Below are 12,463 nucleotides of genomic sequence, written 5' to 3'. Positions count from 1 at the left end.
TTAAATTACTTAGTGTACATATAAATCAATTACGGTATATTAGGGCTTTCCTTAATTGTGCGAGGGGAATTTTGCGGTCGGAAACGGTGAATGAAGGCCATCAAGACAGAAGATTACTAGCTGTTTGAACTCAAAGTATTGACAAAATAGTGTACTATTACAAGGGGAAAAGGGTTCGGAAAGTTCATTTTTAGCGGAATCACCACCTGTTTAAAAAAATTTGAAACAAAAAAATCGATTTTACGCAAATAATAAAATATTACAATATAAACAAAAAATTTATTTTATATTAAAATTAGTATAATAAAATATAAGTTCGACTTAAACTTTTTTGCGAAAATCTGAACATATTTTTAATGAAAAATGGCTTAAAAATCTTCTTCGTTACTGGCTTATTACCGATTTAACAACTGCGTGCAAGTCGTTTCTTCTTTTCGCGTGGTGGCGCCAATTGGAGATTCCAAGCCAAGCCAGGTCCTTCTCCACCTGGTTCCTCCAACGGAGTGGACGTCTTCCTCTTTCTCTGCTACCCTCGGCGGCTACTGCGTCGAATACTCTCAGAACTGGAGTGTTTTTATCCATAAGGACGACATCACCTAGCCGGCGTAGCCGCTGTCTCTTGATTCGCTGAATTATGTCAATGTTGTATATATCGTACAACTCATCGTTCGCGAAAAGGACCATAAATCTTCCGAAAAATCTTTCTCTTGAACACTCTTAAGGTCAGATGACGAAAATAATGAGGAACTTGTAGAGTTTGGTCTTTGTTCGTTGAGAGATGACTTAACTTTTCAATTGCCTATTCAGTCCAAAGTAGCACCTTTTGGAAGGAGTGATTCTGCGATTTAAAAGCTGATATTGCTGTTGGTGTTGATACTGGTTCCAAGATAGAGGAAATTATCTACGACTGCAAAGTTATGGCTATCAGCAGAGGCTTGTCAGCCAACGGCTCGGAGAGTTCCTTCCCGATCCTGACGGATTTTTTAGTGTTGCTCAACGTCAGCTGTGTACCTTATTAGTTTTGCGTGGATACCAAGTTCAAATATAGCGGCAAAGAGGCAGTTTTTTTTCGTGCTGTCGAAGGTGGCTTTAAATGGACAAAAAGGTAGTGTGTGTCGACCTTACTTTCAGAGGTCTTTTCCATGGTGAAAATCTGGTTGATAGTAGGTTTTCCAGGTCTAAAACCAAACTGATTATGTCCAATCAGTTAGTTGACGGTGTGTTTTAGACTTTTACACACTATGCTCCATTATATGCGATATTAAGGAGGCTTATCTCACGGTAATATTATATATTTGTTGCTGAATGTATATTCTACATACATCTATTTCAAAGTTTATTCCACAGCTATCGAAACACTTTAAACTCGTTGGCAGAGAAATTCGAAACCGCCTTTTCTTCGATGGACACGTCATAGAAATGAGAAAGAATTTGGTCTGGCTTGTCATGAAGAATCTAGACACAGTGAAGGAAACTGTAAGACGAGACCAGCCACAAATGGAAATTGAACCAAGGTCATTCAAAAATCCAAAAATACTGGCATAAAATCTATATTGCACATTTAACGCTGATTAAAAAAGGGCATTCCTTCAAGTTTTCTCACATTACGGCTATATGTCTATATGTATTTATATAGTATACTTATGCTTGTATATTAACAGAGCTCAGAACATAAAAATGTTCACGACTATAAACTTTGAAGGCCTACGCCTATGCAAGGGTAATTAGTAAATATGTAAATTGCTAAAATACATACATATATGTTTCACCTTTAAAAGTGAGTTATTACAACAATAACCTAAAGATAGCATAGCTGAGGTAGTTCTAAAGAATTAAGTCACAGTTTTGAAGTCGTATTTCTAAAAGAATCAAATATATGAACGCCTACTCTTATCACCATTGGAATTTAGGTCATATTTCACAATATTATATTCTGTGTGTACGAGAAGGTTTGAAAAAGTCAGTGAGTTTGAAAAATATTTGTATTTATTTACAATAAACTTTTTGGTTAAAGATTACATTATTAGAGGTGGTTTAGGCATTTCGTATACTTATGCAAGGGTCGCAGGTTTAAAAAACTATAACATGTCGTTTATCACGTTTTTCAAATTCGGTTGAATCATTAATATTACAGCGGATGTCTACACGAAAAGTGAGACATCTCTTCGAAACAAAGCGAACATCTTGAAGCTCATAGCATAAGCCAATACTTCTTAAATTGTGTTCCAAGGTTGAAATAATCCCAATTTAAAAAACAGCGAGTATTTGCAAAGTGCCTGGTCGGATTTCGCTTAGTCTCAACTTTTATGGAATTTATATCCGTTTCAATTGCGTAGAAGTGTCAAAGAAAAAAATCAAAAAGGTAGTATTTCATAAAAAGCTATGAGCAACTTTAGGCCTTAAATCCTATTTCATTTGTATTGGAAGAAGTTAGATTGCATTCGGGTAGGGATTGTTGGTTCTTTTCGAGCAAACACTTACCGACGTTCTATATTTTCGAGATTCATTTGAACGACACGATTCGTGTATGCACCTGTCTTCTTGAAAATTCTTATTCATTTAGATTAGGGGTTAATCTGGTAGACCAATAAGCCACGCATAGACCAGTTTTGGTCCAAGTGCTAGATCCAAGAGGAGTAGTCATCATTTAGGATGCCTGCACTTGACGCGAATTTTAAGAGAGTCTGCGACCTCACTGTCCATACCTCCGTCAGTGTATCATATCATGTGGACCCCTGATGCTTATAGCATAGCCTTGCCAACGCCATTGTTTCCCTGGTGCCCTCTAGACATTTCCTACAGTCTTTTCGATCTATCAGCCCCATCCTGCGGGCGTATGTTGCCACCAGACAGTGACTAGTAAGTATTTCCAGCATGTTCTTACGGTCTTTTCTATTGAGTGACAATAGGAATTTCGTGTGTTTTCGATGGCTTTACTTCACATGACTTTTGCAGTTTTGCACACAGGTTACTCATTTCATTGGGGTTTGATTTTCTATACCAAGCTTCTGTCAAGATCGTCGTATAACAATGCGTGGGCTTCCCAGTGTTGATCACGTTTTTGGATATTAGTCGTACATCGTTCTTGGCAATCTCGTCCACTATCACATCGTCTCGATGTCTTTGTGGCCTGGCAGCCTGTATAAGTGAATTTGCTTATTTCTGGCAACACTTTCTACTGCTACTCTGCTTCCAAAGACCGATATGCAATACGTGGCAAGTACCTTGATTGCTGCTTGGCTGTCTGCGTAAATGTTGATTCTGGAACTGCCAGCAGGTGCATTAGAGGCCAGCTCTGCGGCTTTTGCAATAATAGCTTGAAATATACTACAGTGATCCGGCAACTTAAAAGGTTGTCATATGCCTAACTCTGAGTATATTGCCTGCACCAACACCATCGTCAATTTCCGAGCCATCCGTATAGATAGAGTGTTGCGCGTAGCTTTGCTTACTTTAAATCTTCTTTCCCAGTTGATCATGTAATCTTCTCTCCTCTGAACCATTGGCTTCCGGCTGTACACCATACTACTGCATCGTAGAGCAGAATTGGTCCAACAGTAGCTATGTAGCACTAGTACTTACATGAGAGAGGGAGAGAACCCCTAGGTTGTATCGAGCATCTGCCTACACGCATATAAAGCATTGCTGGCTTTCCTCACCACATTGTGGTTCCACAGCAGTTTGCTGTCCAAAAATATCCCAAGGTACTTGGTCCGGTCCTTGAGGGAGAGTTGTGTCCCATTTATAGATAAAAACCTCTATACCTGTAGAGGAATTTTGTGCTTTCTTGTGAACATCAGCATATCCGTTTTCTCTGGGTTCAACCCCAGACCCGCTTGTGATGCCCAGTTTTGAACTGTATTGAGAGTTGTGGTCATAATACTGCAACCTACCAGTTATTATGATTCCAATGTCATCCGCATATGCCACTATTTTCCTTCCAAGTTTCACCTTCTAATGCCCATAAAAGCTTTGGAGAGTAACTCTACAGACTTCCTTGGTCATTTTAGCGTCGTTATATTCTGCTCTTATCCGTCTACAGGTCAAATGGCTTTTGATCCAGCGTTTTATAGCAGGATCAACGCCCATTGACTGGGTACTACTCGTACTCAGAAAAGATTCCGTAGAGACGTTGTTGAACGCTCCAGAAATGTTCAGGAATGCTTCAGGAACGTATTCCTTATATTCAAGAGCCCTTTCGATATTAAATGCCAGTACGAGTATATGGAGTGCAGTCTCTACTGATCTGCCCTTCATTTATTAGGAGGCGCTGCGTCTCTAATGTGTGTTTGTAATGTTTTCAGCAGGAATGAAGTTAACCTTATGTGGCTAAACTCTTTGAGTAGGTTGGGTTATTTCTACGTGCTTGCGGTATGAAAACAACCCAGTCTCTTTCCATGAACGTGGCTCATAGCTGAACTAAAAATTGCATTCACTGATTTCTCAAACATTTCTCGTTGCCGATTTTACTATTTACATATGAATATTGCACTAAGCATATGCTCAGCTTAGTAGATATTCAATATTCAAATGTAACGGTAGTGTTAGAGACACAAAAACTGAGGTTAGATACGTGACTGAGCACATCTGTTAAAATTTGCGTGCATTTAGCATTTTTTTATATAAAATTATATATTTTTCTTTGCCATCATTAAAGCACTTGACTCTGATTACGTTCAAATAAAGAAAAATCCCAACAAAAATTTATATTACCATTAGGTGAAAAAGTGGTAAGTATTTGACGTCACACTTGCCTGGGCATATACATATAATATAAATATGCACAATTAAACAAAAAATATACTATATGTTCGCGAATTTATCCAAATGCGTGCTGTGTGTAAGCGTTGAATGTGAAATTAATTATTAGTATACATAATTAATTAGACTTTATTGTTTTCATAAAATAGGTCCAAAACGTGTGCAATAACGGGAGAATAAAATACAAAACAATGCTGTTATATTTTTTAATTATTTGTGCGACAGAATTTTTAATTGTGAATTATGGCAGCTATGCTGCGGGCATAATAAACATAACAACAACAAAAAATGACGCTGATATAGCCATAGGACCCGTGAAGTCACATACAACCTACGAAACAACAAATTATGATACACCAACAACAATATTAACGGCAGAAAAAGCGATGGAAAATGTGTTAAGCATAATAAAAGGGCAAAAGCCGTCAACCACAGAAACTTCGGCGCGCAAAGTAGCCAAAGCAACCACCTCCAATTCCAGCACCCTTGTACAAAAACAAGCTGCTGAAATCGCGCTAAGCTCATTGACCCGCGAAGCGCGTACTTTGCGCCGGTTATTTCCACTTTTACGTAATGCCACAGCTGCACCGGGTCTCTTCGGCGACAATGGATTGCTGCCTCTGCTCTTGACCAATTTACTATCTAACGATAATGTTGGTGTAATTGCGGCGGGCTTAATAAGTGCTTTACGCGATAGGGTGACAACAACAGCAGCAACTACAGCTGCAGCAACAGGAACAACGCCAGTAAATAATACAACCAATAATTTTTATAGCACTCCAAATTATCCTTATTATTATGGCGGACAAAACTATTATGCGCCTTATGGTTACTATTATGGCTAATTCGGTTATATTTTGATTGTATCAATAAAAGTTTTCCGCTCAAACATTCTTTATCGAATTGAATCATTTGTTGTCGTCTTGACAACATTAAAAATATTATGGGTTTGGGTCACCTGCAGAATATATCGATGTTTCCGATGATGGTTTTGATAAGTAGTTATCAACTGCAGAATGGCCTTCTGTATCGAGTAGTTTAATTCAATTTGGAAACGACTGACCCTTTTTAGATATTTTAACATCGTTAAAGATAATGCAGAAATAATAATAATTTCAAAAATAGGATAAAAAATCTGGTATAATTTCCGATAAAAGTTAAAAAAGCTTCTTAATAATTATGAGTCAGAGAGATCCAACACTTCATAATGGATCAGTTTTTCAATGTTCCTATTTTCCTACATTTTCCGGCAGTTTTTATTGAATTTTGTGACAACAATCTGACTTCAGAGGTAACAACTATGGGAAAAAACTCTCCGAATGTTAGGCTCTTATCGATCTTCACATGTCTCGTATTCATGATTGAACCTAACCTTTATATTTTTTATGAGTAATTCAATATTCCAAAAACTAGTTATTTGTCTTGGCTTGATGGCGGTACGGTCAGTAAATTTTGTTTTTTCGGATTCCCCTCATTTTTGGAGCTAGATTTTGTATAGTTTCGACATTATATTCATAAACATATAATATGTCTCGACACCAGTAATGTTACTTTTTCTGAACTTAGGGTATCTCTTCTGCAACCTCCACTCGACGCAGTTTTTGCAAGAGAATCAGGTATTTTGGTCCGAGTCTATTATTGACACGTTTCTTATCCAAAGTATTAACCAAAATGTGTTGAGTTAATTCATAAGAGATATTGAGATCCTCTGCTATCTCTCTGATGCCAAAATGACGATTTTCAAGCACGCTTTATTGATGTTTCGATTTTATCGTCATTAACAGAGGTGAATGAACGACTCGCTTGAGGTAAGTTTTCCGTGATTTTACAACCTTAACTGAATGCATTCTGCTACTACATAATAACTTTTGTTCATGATAAAGTAGTTGCTCAAAAAACCTTGTACAAGACTCCCAATGACTTCGTAGCTGTGATTTCACTAGAATACAAAATTTTGAACAGACCTATTGATACACAAACATTTCGCGCTGTAAACAATCAGCTGTCCAACACATACTAATTGACAAAGGTATGCAGATAAAACTTCACACGAACATAAAAAATGGTTGTACCAATCTAAAAAAAAATTCCCATGGAGATTCCAAGAGTAGCCAGGCGTTTTCTACCTTTCTTTCCAATGGAGTGAAGGTCTTCCTTTTCCTTTGCTTTTCCCGGCGGTTACAGCGCCGAATAATCTCTGAGCTGGAGGATTTCATCCGACATGACCTAGCCGGCGTAACTATTGGCTTTTAATTTGCTGAACTATATCAATGTCGTCGTATAACTTGTACAGTTCATTGATCCATCGGATGCTACACGCCGTTGCTAATGCGCGAAGAACCATCTTCCTCCTAGTCGTAACGCCGACTCATCAGATATTGTAACCGTTCGTGTCTCTGCACCATATAGGAGGACGAGATGATGAGTGACTTGTAGAATTTGGTCTTTGTCCTTCGATACGACTTTATTTCTCAAATGCCTATTTATTCCGACGTAGTACTTGTTGGCAAGAGTTATTTTGCGTTAGTTTTCGAGGCTGACAATGTTGTTGGTGTTAATGCTGGTTCCAAGATAGCCGAAATTTTCTACGACTTCGAAATTATGACAGTCAACAGTGACGTGAAAGCCATGTTTCGAGTGTGATGACTGTTTGTTTGATGAAAGGAGATATTTCGTCTTGCACTCGTTCACCACCAGACCCTTCTTCGCTTCTTTGGGCAAATCAGAACTAACAGCGTGGTTGTTACGATGTTATCGACGTACACTAGCAGTAGTACACTCTTATAAAATATTGTATTTTCTCTATTCAGATCAGCAGCTCGAATTATTTTCCCCAGGAGTAGATTGAAGAAGTTGCACGATAGGAAGTCGTCCTGTCAAAAACCTCGTTTGGTATCGAAGTTTGTTTTAAAGTTTACCGATGCTGACGGAGCTTTTGGTATTGCTCCACGTCAGCCGTATTAGTTTTGCGGGGATACCAAATTCAAACTTAACGGCATGAAGGCAGCTCCTTTTCGTGCTGTTAAAAGTCAAAAGTAGCTTTGAAATCGATGAAGAAGGGCGTATCGATCTTCATTTTACGGTGCTTTTCCAAGATTTGGCCCATGGTGAGTATCTGGTTGTTGGTTTTCCAGGCCTGAATCGACATAGATGAGGTCCAATCAGTTGGTTGGCGATGGGCTTTAATCTTTCATACAATACGCTCGATAGAACCTTATACGCGATGTTGAGGAGACCTATCCCACGGTAGTTGGCACAGATTGTGGGTTATCCCTTTTTGTGAAATGGGCGCACTTAAATTCCAATCGTCGGGCATCCATGTTCTACAGAGAAGCCGATGCATGCTCCTTATCAGTTCTTCACCGCCATAGTTGAATAGTTCGACAGGCAATCTATCGGCCTTCGCAGCTTTGTTGTTCTACAGACGGATAATTGTTATTCGAACTTCATCCGAAGCTGTTTTAAAGTTTTCATTTTGGGGTATACATATACTTATATACATATAGGTTTTCTACCTTATGTTAAATCCGAATTCGCAGAATGCGTGGCAGTTTGGTTGTTTAGACAAAAACGTTTTAAATGAAACTAATACAATGGAATCTTAAAAGTACCAAAAGTCACCAAACATCTCAGTAAATCTAAAAGATCTGTCGCAAAAGAAACAGAACTTTTTAAATATAACTATTTCTGGTGGCGCCACCTATTGGTGGGTATATGAAATAAAAAGTTTGATCTCTTGTTGACATTTCGTAAAAATTTTAAGACAATTGGATAACTACAATCGATGTTATCGATCAAAAAGTGACAGCAGCTTTTGGTCATCGGTCGTAAAATGCATTTTGAACAAAGAGCAAATATTAAGTTTTGTTTTAAACTCGGGAAAACGTTTACTGAAACATTTCAAATGATGAAAAAAGTTTATGGGGATCAGTGCCTATCCCGTAGTAATGTGCATGAGTGGTTTAAGCGATTCCAAGAAGGTCGTGAGGACCTCTGTGACGATTAGAAGTCGGTCGTCTTCAGAAGTCAAAAATAAAGACAATGCTGATTTGTTTTTACGATTTCGAGGTTATTGTACACCGAGAGTTCTTCCCACCAGGCCAAACGATTAATGCTGTGTTTTACCTTGGTGTTATGAAGCGTCTTTTGTCACGCATTCGTCGTGCTCGACCACAATACCGTGAGGCAGGGTCCTGGCGCCTGTTGCACGATAATGCGCCGTGTCCTCGGTCGACGCTTCTCACTGATTTTTTGAAAAAAAACTCGATATTAACCATTAATCACTCACCCTACTCATCTGATCTGGGACCTGTGATTTTTACCTATTTGAAAAACTTCATTTGCCCATGAAAGGACACTGGTTTCAGGACATTTCAGCTATCCAAAAGGCGACGACCGATATTCTCAAGAGCATTCCGAAAAATGACCTTAAACACTCATTTGAAATGCTAATTGACCGGGCTAAACGCTGTATCGAAGCACAAGGAAACTACTTTGAATAAAAAAAATAGAACTATTGAAAAACATTATTTTTTGTTGGTTTTTTTAACAGTCCTGTTTCTCTTGCGACAGACCTCTTAAAAAAACAACGCTTCTTGGTAGACTATTCGCCTTATCTGCAGTAGCAATTTCTGCTTGCTTCAATATCGAGTGAATATTTTCAGCCCTCGTCCCTAACTACTTTCTTGTGCCTTTGCTGGCTTTAATGATATTTTGATACACTACTAAATTTGCCAAATAATACTAAATGTAATAAATATATCTGATCGGAAATGATTTCAATATTTTGCAAGTCAATTTCACATTCGTAACTCCAATTAATTTTAAAAATATGATCTATAGCATAAAATGGGATCTAATTAAGTCGTAATGTCAGAATTAGAGATCCATTAAGAAGTTGATACCATACACATTTTCCAAGGGATTGAGATTACTGTCTAACGAGCAATATTCTGAATCACATCCTTGAAAACTTTTATTATAAAGATGTGACTATTTAACGGGCGTACGGTTATTGCTATTGGATCTAGACTAACTAACTAGAGTTCTGCCGAAATTTAGGAGATAATTCAGTATTGATAAAAGTTTTGGTAAAAGATCTTTCGACTTAAAGGTTTATGACTACTACTAACATTAAAAAAGAGACAGAACCAAAAACACCTCAGAAACCGATACTCATGTGTTAAAGATTTCGATCTTCAAATACATAAGTAGGCGTACTTTTAATCTTCGCCACAACTTTTGTCCTACACAAATGAAAATATTGTGATGTGGGTTTGCCCAAAATAAAAACAAAACATTAGACTAAAAAATCACCGGCGGCTACAGTTTCGTTGCTCTCTCTTACTCACTTGATTTGTTTGACGCATATAAAGAGTGACTCAACGCTAAGCGCAAGCGGCAGTCGTATGACAACCACTGCTGCAGTAGCATCTTCAACCCATAGTCAAATCGGGAAAGCAAAAATGCGGACACACCTTCAGTGTAGACGTCATAACAGCGGAGCTTTCTTATCAGCGTTGTTGCTTTTGACATTCAACGGTGTGACGTCGTCACCGTCGCCGGGTGGACATACAACCAGTTTTGAGCAGCTCTTCTCAACTGATCCGAATAATGCGGTAAGCGAAGACTGATAGCATAAACAATGAATCGGCGTTTTTATAGCGTCGTTGGAAGAACACCGTCGGGATTTATTACTACTCTTTTTAATGTTGTTTATTTTATTTTTAACTATTTATAGACCTTCACTCCACTTTGCGATGATGCGCAATTGCGGAATGTGGCACAACAGGTTGCACAGCTCAAGATTTCTAGTGAGAATATTTTCCTACTGCTGGACTCATACAATTTGAGGTGAGTCGAACTTTTCGAATAGGTTTCGCTTTCATTTACAAATATTTATGTATGCACTTACTTGTTTTTAGATTGGATTACATTAAAACGTTGTTGGATGAACGTTTACCAGAGGTAAAGTCCAATCCGCATTGGATTGATGTGCGTGGTGGTGGCGAATCTATATCCTCAACACATACATCAACTGGTGGTGTAGTTTTCCCGACCATAAGTACACAATCTTCCGCCAGTGGTGCAAACATACCGGCTGCCAGTTCACAATCTTCAGCGGGTGGCGTCGACTTGCCTGTTATTAGTACACAGTCCTCTGCCGGTGGTGCTAATATACCGGCTACTGATTCGCAATCATCTGCTGGTGGCGCCAACGTGCCCGCTACTGATTCACAATCAGCAACAGGTGGATCAGACATTGCTCCGCCCACCACTGATGCACAAACTTCATTCAAGTCGGGTTTATATGGTGCCCTTTGTCCTTACAGCAATCCCGTATTGGCGCCCACCTGCGCAGAGGCCGTGAAACGCGCAGGTGCTAATGCTAAGAGCGGTATCTATCACCTCTATTTGCCTGATTCGGGTTTAAAACCTTTCTATGCCTACTGTCTGCTTGATACCAATGGCGGACCAGCCTGGACGGTGGTGCAGCGGCGTCAAGATGGTTCGATTTCATTCCATCGCCATTGGAATGAATATCAAGCGGGTTTCGGTAATTGGAATGGTGAATACTTTATCGGCTTGGAACGTTTACATGGCATAACACATGCAACGCTCAACGAGTTGTGGGTGCAAATGGAGGACTTCGATAACGTAACGCGTTATGCCCGTTATGACAATTTCGCTATTGGCGATGAGCATGAAGCATATGCATTGAATATGCTTGGCAAATTTGAGGGAAATGCAGGGGATTCTTTGCGCACGAGTCAAGGTCAAAAGTTCAGCACGAAAGATGCCGATCATGATATGTGGGATCGTAATTGCGCAGAAGTATATACGGGCGCGTGGTGGTATAATGCGTGTCATGATAGGTGAGTGCCAATAATATATTCGAAGCATAAATACATGTATATCTAACTTTCAATTTAATTAAATTTTTTCTCACGTTTGCAGTAATTTGAATGGGCAGTACTTACGTGGCAAATACAGTAAGGATAAGTATGGCAAAGGTATCGATTGGACACACTGGCATGGCCATGAATACTCTCTAAAATATGTGCATATGGCTGTCAGACCTGTGCAATGAAAAAATGAAGTCTGAAAATGGATCAAAATTAGCATTATGTTACTTCATTATCATATACATATATATATTTACACACATACATTTTTAATTGCAATAAGTGAATAAAGTGAAATACTCAATTTTGAACTGATTTAATAAAATTCCGGTAGTAAATGATTTGTCCACAGTGAAGAAAATATAGCAGCTGTAGCTAAGAGAGCGCACGAAGATCGTAGAGAGTCGATTCGGCGCCATTCGCAGCAACTCGAACTAACGTATGGAACCACTTGGCGCATTTTACTTCGAGATCTTAAATTGATACCCTAAATACAGCTCGGGAAAGAACTGTAGCCGCTCGACCTTCCCAAGCGATATAGTTTCGCTCTATTGGCTCTTGAAAAGTTTCAAGAAGATGCCACGTTTTCGATGGGTATATAAAAAACCAAATTCTCGCATTTGGAACGATGAGCAACCTAAAGAGATTCAAGGCCTGCCATTTCATACAGATAAAACAAAGATTTGGTGTTTTTTGTAGGCCTGTGGAATCACCGGTCCATATTTCTTTAAAAATTGATGACGGTGAGAACGTAACCGTCTATGGAGACCGTAATCGCGCCATGATAACTGACTATT

The 12,463-nt window shown here is 38.8% G+C and overlaps 1 protein-coding gene across 1 annotated transcript; it reads left to right on the top strand.

Moving 5' to 3' along the window:
- Positions 1–10,170: 10,170 nt before the first annotated feature.
- LOC120766551 (ficolin-1-like) lies at positions 10,171–11,991 on the top strand. The gene is made up of 4 exons (XM_040092134.1): positions 10,171–10,379; positions 10,502–10,614; positions 10,686–11,636; positions 11,719–11,991. The coding sequence occupies exons 1-4, from the start codon at positions 10,227–10,229 to the stop codon at positions 11,849–11,851; spliced, it is 1,350 nt and encodes a 449-aa protein (XP_039948068.1). The 5' UTR covers positions 10,171–10,226; the 3' UTR covers positions 11,852–11,991.
- The last annotated feature ends 472 nt before the right edge of the window (positions 11,992–12,463 follow it).

Source organism: Bactrocera tryoni, chromosome 1, assembly GCF_016617805.1.
Source record: "Bactrocera tryoni isolate S06 chromosome 1, CSIRO_BtryS06_freeze2, whole genome shotgun sequence".
Classification (NCBI taxonomy): domain Eukaryota; kingdom Metazoa; phylum Arthropoda; class Insecta; order Diptera; family Tephritidae; genus Bactrocera; species Bactrocera tryoni.
This window is presented reverse-complemented; position numbering and strand designations above follow the sequence as displayed.